This window comes from Equus caballus, chromosome 12 (assembly GCF_041296265.1).
Source record: "Equus caballus isolate H_3958 breed thoroughbred chromosome 12, TB-T2T, whole genome shotgun sequence".
NCBI classification, from domain to species: Eukaryota; Metazoa; Chordata; class Mammalia; order Perissodactyla; family Equidae; genus Equus; species Equus caballus.
This window is the reverse complement of record NC_091695.1, coordinates 42,861,186-42,879,853: the sequence shown is the minus strand read 5'-3', so window position 1 is coordinate 42,879,853 and position 18,668 is coordinate 42,861,186. Positions and strand designations below refer to the sequence as shown.

At 49.8% G+C, this 18,668-nt stretch overlaps 1 protein-coding gene across 1 annotated transcript; it reads left to right on the top strand.

Annotated features, from left to right (window-relative positions):
- The first annotated feature begins 8,623 nt into the window (after positions 1-8,623).
- Positions 8,624-18,632, top strand: RELA (RELA proto-oncogene, NF-kB subunit). Its single transcript, XM_023654462.2, has 11 exons — positions 8,624-9,536; positions 10,129-10,155; positions 10,256-10,407; positions 10,567-10,715; positions 12,052-12,143; positions 12,514-12,645; positions 13,498-13,602; positions 13,797-14,009; positions 16,194-16,274; positions 16,364-16,438; positions 17,240-18,632. Exons 1-11 carry the CDS (start codon positions 9,530-9,532, stop codon positions 17,860-17,862), a joined length of 1,656 nt encoding a protein of 551 aa, XP_023510230.1. The 5' UTR covers positions 8,624-9,529; the 3' UTR covers positions 17,863-18,632.
- The last annotated feature ends 36 nt before the right edge of the window (positions 18,633-18,668 follow it).

The following is an 18,668-nucleotide window of genomic DNA, read 5'->3' as shown; positions in this document are numbered from 1 at the left end:
ATATGTGTTGAAAATATTTTTTTGTCCTGTGGCATATCTAGTAATTTTATTAGTCAGTCCCAGAGAGAAAATATGGAAAGCATGGAGGAGAGGTAATATATTAAGAGATACCGGATATGAATTTTTCACAACTGATGAAAAACATTAATCCACAGATCCAGGAAACAGAATTTATCCCAAAGAAGTTAAGTAGAAAGAAATCTATGCCTAGACAGATTCTAGTGGAATGGAAGAATATCAAAGACAAAGAGGAGATCTTAGAATCAGCCAGAAAGAAAGGACAGGTTTCTAGCAAAGGAGTAACAGCAAGCTTCTTGGCACAACAAAAGAAGCCACAAGATAAAGGAGTGAGATCTGTAAAGTGTTGAGAGAAAATAACCAAGTTAGAATTGTGTAGTTACCAAAATTCTCTTTTAAGAATGAGGGTGGGATAAACCCATTTTCAGATAATCAAGAACTGAGAGTTTCATAGCAGGAAATCTGCTCAAGAACATTTTAAAGGATGTATTTCAAGAGGAAAGGAGGGGCCGGCCCAGTGGCACAGCAGTTAAGTTCGCACGTTCCACTTCGGCAGCTTGGGGTTCACCGGTTGGGATCCCGGGTGCAGACATGGCACCGCTTGGCAAGCCATGCTGTGGTAGGCGTCCCACATATAAAGTGGAGGAAGATGGGCAAGGATGTTAGCTCAGGGCCAGTCTTCCTCAGCAAAAAGAGGGGGATTGGCAGCAGATGTTAGCTCAGGGCTGATCTTCCTCAAAAAAAAAAAAAGAGGGAAGGAAATTATCCTACAAGGATGGTTCAGGTTATAAGAAGGAATGATGAACTAAAAAAGTGACAAATATGTAGTTAAATCTGAATACACACGGTTGGTTAAAGCAAGGATAATAGTGTGGGGCCAGCCCTTTGGCCGAGTGGTTAAGTTCTCTCGCTCCCCTTTGGCGGCCCAGGGTTTCGCCAGTTCAGATCCTGGGCGCAGACACGGCACCGCTCGTCAGGCCATGCTCACGTGGCATCACATGCCACAACTAGAAGGACCCATAGCTAAGATATACAACTATGTACTGGGGGGATTTGCAGGGAAGAAGAAGAAGAAAAAGAAAAAACAGAAGATTGGCAACAGATGTTAGCTCAGGTGCCAATCTTTGGGGGGAAAAAAAGAACTTTAAAGAATAATAGTGTCTAATTTATGTAATTAAAACAAAAAGTGAAACTGAGATATTCAGTGACGCCTCTCTACAGATCATGGTGGGTAAGATAAAAACCAAAGAGATTTTTTAAGGTCCTTTCATTGTACGGAAGTGAGTGGGGCAGTTAAGACAGTGTTTTACATTAAGAATTTATTAGGTTAAATACATATGTTCAACATGATCATCTCAACGGACGTAGAAAAAGCATTTGACAAAATCTAACAATCATGACAAAAACTCTCAGCAAAGTAGGACTAGAAAGGAACTTCTTGAACCTGATTAAAGGCATCTATAAAAAAACCCTGCAGCAAACATCTTACTTAATGGTGAAGAGAATGCTTTCCTCCTAAGATCTGGAAGAGGCAAAGATTTCCGTTGTCACCATCACCTTTTTTTTTTTTTAAGGAAGATTAGCCCTGAGCTAACATCTGCTGCCAAGCCTCCTCTTTTTGCTGAGGAAGACTGGCTCTGAGCTAACATCCGTGCCCATCTTCCTCTACTTTATATGTGGGACGCCTGCCACAGCGTGGCTGGACAAGTGCTGCATAGGTCCGCACCCAGGATCTGAACCGGCGAAGCCCAGGCCAGTGAAGTGGAACGTGCACACTTAACCGCTGCGCCACCAGGCTGGCTCCAATCCACCCTCTTTTATTCAGAGTCGTGGTGGAGGTTCTAGCCAGTGCAATAAAATAAAAAATAAAAAATAAAAAAAAGAAAGAAGTTAAAAGACATCTGCATTGGAAAGGAAACAGCAAAGCTGCCTTTATTTGCAGACAAAATGGTCATGTATGTAGAAAATCCTAAGGAACTTACAACAAAAAAGCTACAATAACTAAAATGTCAGTGCAGCAAAGGTGCAGGATGCAATATCCAAAAATAAATCCTATTTCTATGTACAATAGCAACAAACAATCAGAAATTGAAAAATATTTAAAATACCATAAAATATTGAATATTTAGGGATAAATTTGACAAAAGATATGCAAGACCTGTACACAGAGAACACAAAACATTGCATAAAGGAATTAAATGAGTGTAGAGATATACCTGAGATCATGGCTGAGAGACTGGATATTAACATGTCAGCGTTCCCCAGATTGATCCGTAGATTCAGTGCCGTGTTGTAGAAATTAACAAGCTGATGCTAACATTTATAAGGAAATGGAAAGGACTGGAAAAAAAATAAGAGGAAAGTTGGAGGATTTACACTACCTGATTTCAAGATATATGATAATGCTACAGTAATCAACAGTCTGTGATATTGGCATAAAGATAAATAAACGCAAGAGGATAGAGAATCCAAAAATGTACCCACACATGTATGGTCAACTGGTTTTCAACTCAGGTGCCAAAGTGATTCAAGGGAGAAAGGATAAGCTTTTCAACAAATGGCGCTGAAACAACTGGATAGTAGTATGCAAAAAAGGGAAAAAAAGAAAAAGAAGGAAGGGTGCCGTTCCCTCACACCATGTTACATACATAATACAAAAGATAACGCAAAATGGATCATAGGCCTAAATGTAAGAGCTAAAACTGTAAGACTTCTAGACATCTAGAAAAAAACAATGGAGAAAATCATATTGACTTTGGGTATGGCAAAGATTTCTTAAATATGACCCAAAAAGCATGAAATACAAAAGAAAAAAAATCAACAAATTGAACTTCAGCCAAATTGAAAGTTTTTATTCTGCAAACTGTTTTGAAAATGGGAAGGCAAGACACAGACTGGGAGAAAATGTTTGCAAAACACACATTCAGTGAAGGACTTGTACTTAGAATACATAAAGCCACTTGTAATTCTAAAAGGTCCACCCAATTTTCTTTTAAAGGCAAACATTTGAATAAACACTTCACTAAAGAAGACATATGGATGTATGGTGATGTATAAAAACTAGACTATGGATGGGGAACACAATGCAGTCTACACAGAAACTGAAATATAATAATGTACACCTGACATTTACACAATGTTATAAGCCAACATGACCTCAGTAAAATAACTTTTAAAAAGAAGATAAATGGATAGCAAATAAGCATAGGAAAAGACTCTCAAAAAACCTCTGGCAAGACTTACACAGAAAAACAGAAAGTACAACTCCATAGTGTAATGAATGAAAAGAGAAACATAGCTATGGTTACGGCAGGTATTAAAAAGATAATAAGAGAATTGTCGTCAACTTAATGCCGATAGATTTGAACACTTAGATAAAATAAATTCCTAGAAAAATACAGCTTTTCAAAATTGACTCAAGAAAATAGAATAGTCCAATAAATACTAAATATTCCTATATCTTAAAGAAACTGAAGTAGTAGTTGAAAATTTTCCCACAGAGAGGTTGTTTTTTAAAGAAAGCCTTATATGTAGATATACATAATTCTGTATTTACCAGTTAATATAATGGCTACTTTAACATACTCTAGGGGGCCAGCCCAGTGGCGCAGTGGTTGGTTAAGTTCGCACGTTCTGCTTCTTGGCAGCCCGGGGGTTCGCTGGTTCGGATCCCGGGTGCGGACATGGCACCGCTTGGCAAAAGCCATGCTGTGGCAGGCGTCCCACATATAAAGGAGAGGAAGATGGGCACGATGTTAGCTCAGGGCCAGGCTTCCTCAGCAAAAAGAGGAGGACTGGCAGTAGTTAGCTCAGGGCTAATCTTCCTCAAAAAAAAAAACAACAAAACTCTATAATGAAATACTCCATAATGAAAAGGTAAAAATAAATAAATAAAATAAAATCTATCTATAGAAAAATCAACAGCTCCAGTCAGTTTTACTGGTGAGTTTTACCAATCTTTCAAGGAATAAATCATTCGAAACTTACCTAGACTTCTCCAGAGAACAGAAAGGGAGGGATTTTTCCTCAAATCATCCTATGAGGCTGCTACAACTTTTATACCAAAATTAAACAAGCCCCCCCCCAAAAAAGGAAAATGACAGCCATTTTATTTACAAATACAGTTGCAAAATCCCCTCCTAAAATATCAGTGAATCAAATCCAACCATATAACACACCATGAGCAAGCTGGGTTTATCCCAAGAATATAGGATGGTTTCCTCCTGGGAAATCTGTGTTGTAATCTACACTAACAGATACAGGAGGAAAATCCTATGATATGCTCCCTAGATGGCGGAAAAGCACTGGATAAAAATCAACGCCTATTTATCACAAACATTCTTAGGAAACTAGAAACTAGAACCCGATGATGGATATATACCAAAAAATTGTATATAACCTAAGGACAAGAACTGTAAAAATATACCCTTTTGGGTAATCACATTATTGGCGGTAGGGTTGGTATTGTTCTTCTGAGAGTGTTTTGTGTATAGTGTGAGATAGACCAAATGAGTAATTGGTTGGTGTCATTGAGAACTGAATCTTTTTATTGTGGTAAAATATACATAACAAAATTTACCATTTTAGCCATTTTTGAGTTTCCAGTTCAGTGGCATTACGTACGTTCACATTGTTGTGCAACCATCACCACCATCGATCTCCGGAATCTTTTCATCATCCCCAATATAAACTCTGTCCCCATGAAACACTAACTCCCCCTTCCCCCTCCCCAGCCACGGGGACCGTTATTCTACTTTCTGTCTCTACGAATTTGACTACTCTAAGTATCTCATATAAGTGGAATCATACAATATTTGTCCTTTTGTGTCTGCCTATGTCACTTAGCATAACATCTTCAAGGTTCATCCATGTTGTCGCATGTACCAGAATTTCATTCCTTTTTAAGGCTGAATGATGCCATTGTATGGATATACCATGTCTTGTTTACCGATTCATCCGACCATGGACATTTGAGTTGTTTCTACATTTTGGCCATTGTGAATAACGCTGCTATGAACATTGGTGTACGAAATCTGAGTTCCTTCTTTCACTTGTTTTGTGTATATGCATACCCCGAAGTGGAATTGCTGGATCATATGGTAACTGTGTTTAATTTTTTGAGGAACCGCCATACTGTTTTCCACAGCAGCTGCACCAGTGATGCACCAGGGATCCAATTTCTCTACATCCTTGCCAACATTTCTTTTGTTTTTCTGACAATAGCCGTCCTAATGGGTGTGAAGTGGTATCTCATTGTACATTTTTATTTTATTTTATTTTTTATTTTTTCCTTTTTCTCCCCAAAGCCCCCCGGTACATAGTTGTGTATTTTTAGTTGTGGGTCCTTCTAGTTGTGGCATGTGGGACGCCGCCTCAGCATGGCCTGATGAGCAGTGCCATGTCCACACCCAGGATCTGAACCAGTGAAACCCTGGGCCACCAAAGTGGAGCACGCGAACTTGACCACTCGGCCACGGGGCCGGCCCTCATTGTACTTTTTATTTGCATTTCCTTGGTAGCTGTTATGTCGAGCGTTTTTTCATGTGCTTACTGGCTATTTGATATCTTCTTTGGAGAAATGTCTACTCAAGTCCATTGCCCATTTTTGAATTGGGCTGTTCGGGTTTTTTGTTGTTGAATTGTAGGAATTATTTATATATTCTGGATATTAGTCCTTATCAGACATGATTTGCGAACATTTCTTCCCATTCTGTAGGTTGCATTTTTACTCTGTTGAGGGTGTTCTTTGGTGCAAAAAAGTTAATTTTGATGAAGTCCAATTTGTCTATTTTTCTTTCGTTGCCTGGGCTTTTGTGACATAGCCAAGAAATTATTGCCAAATTCAATGCCATGAAGCCTTCCCCCTATGTTTCTTCAAAGAGTTTTATAGTTTCAGCTCTTTAATTTAGGTCTTCAATCCAATTTGGATTAATTTGTATACGGTGTATATGGTGTTAGGTAAGTGTCCAACTTCATTCTTTTGCATGTGGATGTCCAGGTTTCCCAACACAATTTGTTGAAAGACTGTCTTTTGCTCATTGAATGGTCTTGGTACTCTTCAAAAGTCATTCGACTGTTATAGGGGCCGCCCGGTGGTGCAGTGGTTAAGTTGGGGCCTGGGGTTCGCAGGCCCAGATTCCAGGTGCGGACCTACCACCGCTTGTCAAGCCACCCTATGGTGGCATCCCACATAAAATAGAGGAATATCAGCACAGATGTCAGCTCAGTGACAATCTTCCCCAAGCAAAGAGGAAGATTGTCAATAGATGTTAGCTCAGGGCCAATCTTCCTCACCAAAAAAAAAAGATCCAACCATTATATGTGAGAGTTTATTTCTCCAGGCTCTCTATTCTATTCTCTTTTGTTGGTCTACCCATCTCTCTTTATGCCGGCACCACATCGTTTTGATTACTATAGCTTTATAGGTTTTGAAATCAGGAAGTGTTGCTCTTCCAACTTTGTTCTTCTTTTTCCAGGTTGTTTTGGCGAATAAGGTTTTCCTGATATTCCATATGAACTTAAGGATAGATTTTTTATTTTTATAAAAAGAGAATCGAGATTTTTTTGACATGAGAGAAATATGTAAGATAATTGAATTGAAACACTGTAATCCTAAATTTGAAAAGGAGATATCAGTATGAACTCCTGATGCAAGTCATATAAAAATATATACAGGGGCAAGCCGGTGGTGTAGTGGTTAAGTTCGGGTGCTCTGCTTCTGCGGCCCAGGGCTCACGGGTTCCCATCCCGGTGCGAATGTACACACCACTCAACCAGCCACGCTCTGGCAGTATCCCACATACGAAAAATAGAGGAAGATAGGCCCAGATGTTAGCTCAGGGCCAATCTTCCTTACCAAAAAAAAAAATATCTATCTATCTATCTATATATATGTATATGTATATACAGCCTGACTGTTCGCTGAAAAGGACTACAATGACTGATCCAGTAGCAATAAGTATCGCTAGCACTCAGACTGCGGTCATTTCCCGTTAAGAGAAGAAGCAGGACTCCTTAGAAAGCCGTCTGATTCCAGATCTCAGACGCTACTGGAACTGTGTGAAAAGGACTAAAGAGCTGCTGGCCCCGTGGCCGAGTGGCTAAGTTCGCACGCTCTGCTTCGGTGGTCCAGGGTTTCGCCAGTTCGGATCCTGGGTGGGGACACGGTACTGCTCATCGAGCCATGCTGAGGCAGCGTCCCACGTGTCACAACTAGAAGGACCCACAACCAGAAATATGCAACTACGTACCGGGGGGCTTTGGGAAGAAAAAGGAAAAATAAAATCTTTTTTAAAAAAAAGGACTAAAGAATCAACTTGAAAAGGTTCCCACAGCCGAAGATGGAACAGTCTGAACTTCAATAAGAATAATAGTTGCAATAGATTAAAGCATATCAAATATGTTTAAATCTATGCATTCACTGACAATTTTTTTAAATGCTTATTGATCAACTTTGGAGGATGCTAGAGAAGGAAAGAATTATTTTGAAAACAGATGAAGGGAAATTCTTTGCCTGAATAAGTCACTTTTAGGTATATACCTAAGAAAACTCCTGGATACATGTCCAGCAGGAGACATTCACAGGAATGTTCTTAACCACACTATTTAAAATAGCGAAAACCTGGAAACCCCAATGGTCATCCTCAGCATGAATAAATAAATAAATGGTGTGCGGCATCTTTACACAGCGGGATAGTATACAGCAGCAAAAAGTGAATCAACTGTGAAATGGATGGCCCTTGGTAATAGGTTGAATGAAAAAAGGAAATAAAGTACAAAAAAATATGATACGCTCTTCATAAAAGTTCAAAACTAAGCAAAACCAAACAACATATTGTGTAGGCACATATATGTGAGTAAATTTTTTTTCTTTAAAAGTCAAGGGAGTAACAAACGCAGAATTCTGGATGTGGGTGCCCTGCACACGGGATAAGGAAGGGATGAACAGATTAGAGGCAGGAGGGTAGATATGAGTCTTGCTGGGGTTCTATCCAGCCCCTGGAGTTTTGCAGTGGGTACACCGGAACTCAATATATTAATTTAAAACTTATAAATACATATGAATTTTTAAAAAGAGGATCATGCAAGGATCAACGACGATTGTGTGTCCCTAACCAGATTATAATTAATCCATCCTGTTGACCCGAAGTAGGCCTCCTCAAAAAAGTTAGCTTACTTTTCTAATGGGCCGAGCCACGTGAGAAACTGAAATGAGTGGGAGGGGTGGTAACTATTTTCACTTTTCTCTTCCTGTTTTTTCAGAGCCTGGGAAAGCAAGTCAGAATTTCCAATCTTTTCCAATTCCCACATGATTCCCTAATTTAGAACGAATTTAGAGAAGATAAAAAAGTCTCCATCTGGGGACGACTCCGCCGCCTGCCTTGGAGCATCCTTATTCTCGGATGAGGAAACAGCCTGGGGTCGGGGGGGGGGGGGGGGGTGCTCCGGACCCCTCCCTCGCTCTGCACTAATGCGACTTGGGCTTGGCCTTAGGCACGATACTCCCGCCGAGGGGTCGCCTGACAGTTACTTAGTGGAAATGCTTTGGCCAACGATTGGACCCTAGCAGGAGGACCTGGGGAGGCGGGTGGGGGGCGTGACCCACAGGGTTCAAGCGGCTCCTCGGGTCTCGGACCTTCTGGGTCACAGGCGTCAGGCTGCGCAGACGAGGCCTCGGACATTTACTCCTGGGCGCCTCCTGCCCACCCACTGCCCCCGATGGCCAGCAGGGTGGATGCATCTTAAACGGACGAGCCCGCGGCCCCACTCGCCGGCGGGAGCGGACGCGGCACGGGGCCTCGCTCGCCCCTTGTGTGCAGCAGGCTCCGCGAAGCCCCCGATCCAAGCACAGCCAGGTGGAGAGGTCCTGGCGCTTCCCTTTTCCCCGCTGCATCTCGATTGGGGGGAACGGGAAATTAAAAAGTGCTTCTGCGGCGACAGCCACCAAGAGCACCTTCAGCGATTAAGAAACCGTGCGGAGGTCAGCCACCGGCCTTTGCGGGCGGAGCAGGCCCGGGCCTTTCCCTGCGCAGGGCGGGCGGCCACAGCCCAGCAGCCCTGGCTCTACTCCAGACCCGGCCAGGGGTGACATCACCAAACTCCTCCGATCCGCGGGAGGGGGCCCCGAAATCCCCTAAAAACATTGTGAGTAATCGTTGGGCCCGCCCTCCAGACGAGGCTCAGCGCCGGGAGCAGCCGAGCCGCCCCGCCAGCCCCGGGAGCAGCCTCCGGGCGGGCAGCCTCTTCGTCTCCCGCGCGGCGCACACTTGTCGCCGGCCCCCGGCGGCGCGGCGCGCGCGGCCTCTTCGTCCTCCGTGCGGCACGCACTTGGCCTCGGCCCCCCGCGGGGCGGCGGCAGCGGCGGCGGCGCAGCGCGCAGGCGCGGTCGGATTCCCGGCAGTGACGCGGCGGCGGGCGCGCGCGGCGCATTTCCGCCTCTGGCGAATGGCTCTGCTGTAGCGCGCGCCGCGGGCCCAGCTGCGACCCCGGCCCCGCCCCCGGGACCCCGGCCATGGAAGGTGAGGGCACCCTCCTACCCCGCGGGTGGCGGCGCCGGGGCGGCCGGGCCCGCAGCGGGAGCCCCGCGCCGCCTTCCGCCCCTTCCTGCGCCGATGGGCGCTGCGCAGGGAGCGGCCGGCCGGATGGTGGCGTGGGGCGGGGCAGGCGTTAGGGGTCTGACTCAGTTTCCCCTCTGGGTGGAGGGGGCCTTGACTCAGTATCTTCCTGGGGTGGGGATGTGGGGTGAACTTTGACTCAGTTTCCCCACGAGGCCCGTGGAGGCGATTCTGACTTAGTTTCCTTTTTAGGGGGAGAATGTGTCTGACTCAGTTTCCTCTCGGGATGGAGGGTGGGGAGTGCCCTTCCTTAGTTTTCCTTATGAAAGTACAAAAGGCCCTGACTCAGTTTCCCCCAGTAAAGGGAGGACGCTATTCCCAGTTTTCCCTCTGGAAACAGATGTTTCTGGTTCCTTTACCCCCGCCCCTGAGTTTCACTGCAGGCTCCAGGTAGCAGGCCCTGACTCAGTTTCCCTCGGAGGGAGCCTGGCTCTCTCTCCTCTCCGTGAGGATGGGAAGTGGGCTTGTGCTGACCCTTGTCTCCCTCCCCTTTCAGACCTGTTCCCCCTCATCTTCCCTTCGGGTAAGTGGACCATCCTTTCTCTGCTTCGGGAGGAGCTCCCCAGGGTTAGGGGCCATGGGGTCGGCCGCCTGATGGGGGCTGGCCGGTGTCTCCCCCACAGAGCCAGCCCAGGCTTCTGGCCCCTATGTGGAGATCATTGAGCAGCCCAAGCAGCGGGGCATGCGCTTCCGCTACAAGTGCGAGGGGCGCTCAGCGGGCAGCATCCCGGGCGAGAGGAGCACGGATACCACCAAGACCCACCCCACCATCAAGGTCAGCCCTGGCTCCGCGGGCGGCGGGGGAGGCACAGAGTCAGCCAGGGTGGGACTGTGGACTGCCAGTGGGCTTGCTTCCAGGCCCCCGTGCAATCTGTGTCTGGAAGTTGGGTCTGGAATTCCGGAGTCTCTAGGATGCTCTCTGTACTTTGGACAGATCAATGGCTACACGGGGCCAGGGACAGTTCGCATCTCCCTGGTCACCAAGGACCCTCCTCACCGGCCTCACCCCCACGAGCTTGTGGGGAAAGACTGCCGGGACGGCTTCTATGAGGCTGAGCTCTGCCCTGACCGCTGCATCCACAGGTGAGCTGCCCACAGACAGGCGGAGCGGGGAGGGGGTGGGGGGAGCACCAGGCGGGGCAGTCGTGTAGCTGTTACAGTGTTGTTCCTTTCTGGTCAGAGGGTGGAATTCCTCCCCAGCTCTGCAAGCAGATTCCCGTTGTCTTTTTTTTTTCTTTTTTTTTTTTGAGGAAGATTAGCCCTGAGCTAACTACTGCCAGTCCTCCTCTTTTTGCTGAGGAAGACTGGCTCTGAGCTAACATCGTGCCCATCTTCCTCTACTTTATATGTGGGACGCCTACCACAGCATGGCGTGCCAACTGGTGCCATGTCCGCACCCGGGATCCGGGCCGGCGAACCCCGGGCCGCAGAGAAGCGGAACGTGCGCACTTAACCGCTGCGCCACCAGCCGGCCCCCCTTTGTCTTGAAATTACCTGTTTGTGTGTCCACTCCCTCAAGCAGGTGTGAGCTCCACGGGATACGGATGGGTCCCTAGTCATCTCTGAACCCCTAAATCCTGTGTCTGGCAGGGCCAGTCCCTCAGTATCACATCTCTTGTAGTGAGAAAGAAAACCAGTGAACCAGCAGTCTCCCCTGGAGCTTACATACCAGTTGACAGAGACAGGCCATAAATAAATAGACAAATAAATAAACGAGATACCATAAGAGTAATAATTTTAATGCTGAAAATAGAAGAGTGGTAGGTTGGAAGAATAGCAGGGGAGTTGGTCTTGTTTTACTCTGGATCTGGAGGTCAGAGGGCCTCTCTCAGGCAAGATCTGAGAGGTGAGGGGCCGGCCCGGTGGCACAGCGGTTAAGAGAGCACATTCTGCTTTGGCGGCCCTGGGTTCGCCGATTCGTATCCGTTTGGCAAGCCATGCTGTGGCAGGCGTCCCACATATAAAGTAGAGGAAGACGGGCACGGATGTTAGCTCAGGGCCAGCCTTCCTCAGCAAAAAGAGGAGGATTGGCGGCAGTTAGCTCAGGGCTAATCTTCCTTGGGGGAAAAAAAAAAGACCTGAGTGGTGAGAAAGCAGAGAAGCACAGAAAGAACATTCCAGGCAGAATGAACAAGTGCAGAGGCCTTGAAGTCGGAGTCAGTTCATTGTGTTTGGCGAACGGAAAAGAAGCCCCTGCAGCTGAGGGCAGGGAGCCGGCAGGCACTATGTTTAGAGTGGGTGGCAGGGCACAGGGGCTTGTGAGCCAGAATGAGGAGTGAGTTTCACTGCGGCACACTGGGAAGCCGTTGGAGGGCTGAGCATCTGGTGAGTGGGTGGGGAGGAAGGGGTAGACTGGGCGAGGCAGTAGGGCCCAGACTCTGCTGGAGACAGTGGCGACTGACGCCGGGGGGGACCTCAGCTTCCAGAACCTGGGGATCCAGTGTGTAAAGAAGCGAGACCTGGAGCAGGCCATCAGTCAGCGCATCCAGACCAACAACAACCCCTTCCAAGGTGAGGGGTGAGGGGGTGAAAGCCTGGGCCTGCCTAGAGCACCCCTACCCTCTGTCGCCCTTCTGAGGCCACCTTCCCTTCCTCTCTCCCCCATTGGTCAAGACTCACAGTATGGATGAAATCTTGATGCCCGTTCAGTACACACTCCCATTTTACGATTGGGGAAACTGAGACCCAGAGAGGGAACATGACATGCAGGGTCACAGATGGAGTCAGTGATGGGTCTAGAACCTTCTCTTCCTCCTCCTCTAGGACTCCTACTGTTTCACAAGCCTTCAAATGGCTCTCTCAGCCCAGAGCTCCCTGCCCGGTGTTCCCTGTCCCTCCCACCCCCGGCCCCAGCTCTCCTGACCCGCTCTTCTTCTGGCAGTTCCCATAGAAGAGCAGCGTGGGGACTACGACCTGAATGCGGTGCGGCTATGCTTCCAGGTGACAGTGCGGGACCCGGCAGGCAGGCCCCTCCGCCTGTCGCCTGTCCTTTCTCATCCCATCTTTGACAACCGTGAGTGGCCAGGGAGTGCAGGAAGGGGAGAGGGACGGGCCTGGGAGGAGGAAGGGTGGGACGGGTGTGGCCTGCGAGAGGAGCTCTGGCTGCCTTCGGTAAGCAGGCATATTTGTCTTCTCTCCTGTGCCAGCTCTGCTGGCTGGGAGACAAGGCGGAGGAGAGCCAGAGCTGCCCTCGAGGCGTAGCTTCCGGGCTGACAGGGAGGCAGAGGGGAGACAGGCATTTCCAGTATGTGCTGAGAGGATCGTGTGGCCAGAACTATGCTAAGGACTCCAGGAAATGAGCTCCCAGGCACAAGATAATATTCGAGAGGAGTAATTCAGTGGTGAAAGCTCACAGGAAGTTCACAGATGGATTGGGCAGACATTGATCAACGTGCAGTCTCTACTTAAGTAACCAGCGGGATGAATGAAAACGAAAGGGCCCTGGAGCCCCAAGGACGGGAAACCAGGATGAACGGGGGCTCAGGAGGGAAGGGTTCCTGGCCAAGGTGGGTATGAACTGGGCCTTGAAGATTGCTTGGTCAAGTGGACAAGGAGGAGGTGTGACCACATTGGGTCCCACTAGACTGTGAGCTCCGTGGGCGCAGAGCGGTGTGGGTTTTGTGCGTTGTCGTGTTCTCCGTGCTGTGAGCAGTGCTGGGCGCACAGCCGGTGCCAGCAGGTCAATAGTTGGTGAATTGGTTGGGGAGAGGAGCTAAGGAGCATGGGCGAGCCTTCACTGCAAGGTGCAGTCAGCAAGCTCTGGATGCCCCTGACTCTGGGCGGGGCAGGGGCCTCGCGTCTCCTGCAGGCCAGCCTCGGAGACCTCTGGCAGTTCAGGGCTTCCCTTGTATCCCCACACCCTCAGGCGCCCCCAACACTGCTGAGCTCAAGATCTGCCGAGTGAACCGGAACTCCGGGAGCTGCCTCGGGGGCGATGAGATCTTCCTGCTTTGTGACAAGGTGCAGAAAGGTACTCACTGGGAAGCAGGGCTGGCCTCTGGAGCAGGAGTGAGGGGCAGGGCTGAGCAGTGATGGCGAGTGTCAGGGAACTGGCTTTAAACACTGCCCCCAATGCCTCATGGACAAGTATCGGCAATTGGGGAATGTGCTAGGCTGTGGGTGGGTTGGGCACACTGACCCACACTGCCACCCCATCTCCTGCAGAGGACATCGAGGTGTATTTCACGGGACCAGGCTGGGAGGCCCGAGGCTCCTTTTCACAAGCCGATGTTCACCGACAAGTGGCCATTGTGTTCCGGACACCTCCCTACGCGGACCCCAGCCTGCAGGCCCCCGTGCGTGTCTCCATGCAGCTGCGGCGGCCTTCGGATCGGGAGCTCAGCGAGCCCATGGAGTTCCAGTATTTGCCAGACACAGGTGCACAGCTGGGGAAGGTGGCAGCAGGGCCCTGGGCTCCAGCCAGTCAGAGCGAGGCCAGGGCCGGATGTCTGGGGCTGCAGTTGGGCGTCCAAAGCTGGAGTCAGGCAGGGAGTTACACAGCAATGAGATTCTCTTTCTTGCTGAATTTAGTAATAATGATACCCCAGGCTTATTGGGTTCTTTCTTATTACACGCTTGGCCCTATCCAAGTATGTCAGTGAATTAGGTGATTTTATTCTCTCACGAACCTTTTGAGGTAGGAGATAGCATCTGACTTGCCTCAGGTCACATAGCTAGTGAGCCATCTGGCTCCAGGGTCCCCTGGCCACGCTGTGTGTCTCTTGTCACTGCCACACAAACATAGTTTGGTCATGGCTTTCAGGCATCTGACCGCAGTAGGAACAGCCAGAATGATCCTTTTTCCGAAGCCCAGCATCTCGCCTAAGAGTGTTTTCTCCCTGGGAGCAGTCTCTTAGGGCTCAGAAAGCAACCGCAAAACAGCCGTCAGTTCCTTCCACAAATAATGATTGAATTCCCACTTGGTGCCAGGGCCAGTGCCAGGTATTGTGAGTACAAAGATGAGTAAGACGTGTTCCCTACCCTTCGGAAGTTCAGTCACATGAGGAAGACACATGCAAAACAGATCCTTAAGTCACAGAATGACATGTGAAAGAGGGAGGTGTGTCAGAGTGCCGGGATGCTGCGGACGGCTGCGTGGAGGAGGTGGCATTTAAGTTGGAGAAAGATAAGCGCATTCTGCAGGCGGGTGGAGCAGCACCTGGAAGGGCAAGGGTGTTGGAGGGTGCATGGCACGTTTGAGGGCAGCTTTGTGGTGGGAGCTGACGTTGGGCAGCGAGCAGGCCCAGGCAGGAGGGCCTTAAATGTTACGCTCAAGGCATTCATCCAGGGTTTCATCCTGAAGGCACTGGGGAGCCACCGAAGGTTTATAAGCAGAGAAATAACAGCAGATCGGGAGGCTCGTTCTGGCGGCAGTGGGTAGAGGATCAGAGAGGGGACACTCGAGGCGGATGGGGGGTCCATTTTGGAAGATGTCATGGTCCAGGAAGAGAAGACACAGGGTGAACGTTGTAGAGGGAATGACAAAACGAGACGATTTGATCTCCCGCCGTCCTCCTTGGGCATCCTTCAGCCCCACGAGCCCTTTTGTGTCCAACACACACCAGGCTCAGTGCCGCCTCTGGACCTGGGTTCTAGCTGTTGCCTCTGCTTGGAAGGCTTGGCCGTCAGATCTTCTGTGACATGCTCACACCAGTGCTTCCCTGACCACCTCTAAACTAGCCTCCCTGACCTCACTTCCGGTGCTGTTACATCACCCTGTGTCTCTTCCTCAAAGTTCCTGTCACTTGTACATGGTTGTGTCCTTGCTCCTCGGACACTAGGATGTCACCTTTGGGGAGCAGAAACCTTGTCTGCTTCCTCAGAGCGGTATTCACAGTGGCTAGAGTGGAGCCTGGCGTGTAGTGGATCCTTGGTAAATAGGTGTCGAGTTAGTGAATGGTGGGGAGGGAGAGAAAGGAAGATGCTGAGGATGATTCCAAGGTTTCTAGCTTTGGTGACCGGGCAGACGGATGGTGAGGAAACACGGGAGGAGAAAGAACCAAGTTTTTGGGGAGAGGTGATGAGGCTGGCTTTGGGTGGTGGTGAGTACTTGAGTTAGCTGGGTGCTGCGGTAGTTAGAAAGACAGTTTTGAAAGCTCTAGACTGAACTATCGAACCATCGGAAACAAGAATAAGAGTGTCTGTTGAAGTCGTAAGCAAGTGTGTCGTGCCTCAGCTGCCCCAGAGTGCCAGGAGATCATCGCCAGGCCTGGGTCAAGGCTGGAGAGGAGCTAGGACGTGAGCAACGCAGGGAAGCGAAGAGGCTGGAGACTAGGGCCCCAGGAGGGCTCCTGTCCCCCAGATAGCATGGCCCCTTTACGTGGAGGCACCCATGTGGCCTTCAGAGGGGCACATTCAGCCAATAGAGGCCTTCTCAGAAAGCTGTGGGACTCAGAATTGTTGAGAGGCACAGTGTCACGCAGCCCTTCTCATTGGCTGGAAAGCTTTGGAGAAAGGGTCTCAGGAAAGCTTGGCTCATCACCTTCCTCCTGAGGGTCTTTTGAGACCTTTGGGGGTCCAGCTGAGGAGAGTGAGACCCACTTCTCCTCATTATTTTTCCAGATGATCGTCACCGAATTGAGGAGAAACGCAAAAGGACATATGAGACCTTCAAGAGCATCATGAAAAAGAGTCCTTTCAATGGTGAGAGGGGCAGTGGGGAGATTGAGAAGGCAGTAGGCAGGGGAAGGGAGACCCTGGGGACCGGGAACTGACCCAGCCTTGCCCTGCAGGACCCACCGACCCCCGGCCCCCGCCCCGGCGCATTGCTGTGCCTGCCCGCAGCTCAGCCTCCGTCCCCAAGCCAGGTAAGGTTTTCTGTTGTTCCGGCACTGCAGGCGCAGATCTCTTCAGCCCGTGGTTTAGACACCTTCTTGGGGGAGACGAGCAGGCAGCCTGGCCAGCAGGTGTCTGAAGCCTGCTCTCTGTTGGGGTGTTTCGCAGGGTGTGAGGCCTAGTTCCCCATGTCAGGGCCACCTTGAGGTGGGTGGTGAAGATTCTGATTCCTGGGCCCCATTACAGACCAGCGGAATCAGAGGCTTCGGAAATGTGGCCCAGGAACCAGCAACTTCCTGGGGACACTAACGCATGCTGAAATCTGACAACTGCTGTGCCCATTAAACCCCATATTGGATACCTTGGGATATAGAAGTTAAAAAACGCACAGTCTCTGCCCTCAGTTGAATTAGGGAAATAAAAGAATCAGCTCCAAAGTAACAGAATGTATGTGCTGGGGTGGGCCTCAAAAAAGAGTGACAAAGTCACAAAAGTGTGACGAGTGCCCTGCTTCAGGCCACTACTCACTGGTTGCGCCTTGGGCCCAGGCCCTCTGGAGGTTTGGTTTTTTGGCTGTAAGGAGAGGTTTTACTAGCTGATAGCTTCCTCTGAAAGACTGGGAGAGCTTTGTGGGCTGGAGTAGATAAGGAGGGCTCCACAGAGGAGGTGAGGCGAGAAGTAGACCCTACAGGCCAGGTCAGATTGGGTGCTAAGAGGAGGGAGCTCGGGTGCTGGCAGTGACTCCATAGCACTGTTGACAGGGGCTGGGGTACAGAGGACAGGGTGGGTCTCTGAGGCTTTCTCTGACCCCTGCCTCTCTGTCTCTCCTCCAGCTCCCCAGCCCTATCCCTTTACGCCATCCCTCAGCACCATCAACTTTGAGGAATTTTCCCCCATGGTCTTTCCTTCTGGGACGATCCCAAGCCAGACCTCGGCCTTGGCACCAGCCCCTGCCCCAGTCCTGGCGCAGGCCCCAGCCCCTGCCCCAGCCATGGCATCAGCTCTGGCCCAGGCCCCAGCTCCCGTCCCTGTCCTAGCCGCAGGCCTTGCTCAGGCCGTGGCCCCGCCTGCCCCCAGGACCACCCAAGCTGGGGAAGGGACACTGACGGAGGCCCTGCTGCAGCTGCAGTTTGATGCTGATGAAGACCTGGGGGCCCTGCTCGGCAATAACACTGACCCGGCCGTGTTCACGGACCTGGCATCTGTCGACAACTCTGAGTTTCAGCAGCTGCTGAACCAGGGTGTCTCTATGGCCCCCCACACAGCTGAGCCCATGCTGATGGAGTACCCTGAGGCTATAACTCGCCTGATGTCAGGGTCCCAGCGGCCCCCTGACCCAGCTCCCGCTCCCCTGGGGGCCTCTGGGCTCCCCAACGGTCTCCTCTCAGGGGATGAAGACTTCTCCTCCATTTCGGACATGGACTTCTCAGCCCTTCTGAGTCAGATCAGCTCCTAGGGAGGTGACACCTGCCCTGCCCGGAGCACTGGGTCACAGGGGATTGAAGCCCTCCAAAGCAGGCTTATGGATTCTGAGGGTGTGTGCTCCAACTGCCCCCAACTTCTTTGGGTGACATTTTCCTGGGGAGGGGGGCTGCATTTTATTCTTTTATTGGCAGTATCTATATCCTTTTGGAGGTGCTTTAGCAGAAGCATTAACTTCTCTAGAAAGGGGGAACCTCAGAGGACTCACACACTTCCCTCATCCTGATGTTTAGCTCCCTTGTCTCTAGAGGGAACTCTGGGGGCTCCTGTCCCCACCCTCCAGCTTCTAATACTCTCCTAGAGAGAAGCACAGGCTGGAGCTATGGCCTTTGAGGCTGCAAAGCCTTATTACCAAGTGTTCTCAAATCATGGATTTACACCTTGAGCCAAAATAATGCCCCGTTACCAGCCCCTGTGGTGCTGGTATTGTCCTTGTGCCTAACACCAGCGTTTGAGGGGCCAGCCTGCCTGCCCTGCAGAGGTCTCTGCCAGTTCTTTCCTTGCTCATCTGGCTGAAAGGAACTGGTGGGACAGCACTGGCCCTCTCCAGACTCTGGGGAGGTTTGGTCTGTGACTTCTCGGTTCCCCCTTTTCTCAAGTGCCTTAATAGTAGAGTTTGGAGAGTGGGGGGAGGGCAGGCTGGCAGCTCTCCAGTCAAGAGGCTCAGTTTTTACAGAAGATTCAAAGCAGCTGGACTCTTGCTCTTTCTACTGTCAACTAATAAATTCATTGCCAAGCTGGCCAGAGATGTGCCTTCTTTCAGCATTCTGCACACTCTTT

Bases quoted from the DNA above. Each gene is read 5' to 3' on its own strand.
- RELA (XM_023654462.2), top strand. The intron at 10,716-12,051 runs GTGAGCTGCCCA...GGGGGACCTCAG, and splicing joins CCTGACCGCTGCATCCACAG to CTTCCAGAACCTGGGGATCC. The intron at 16,439-17,239 runs GTAAGGTTTTCT...TCTCTCCTCCAG, and splicing joins AGCCTCCGTCCCCAAGCCAG to CTCCCCAGCCCTATCCCTTT.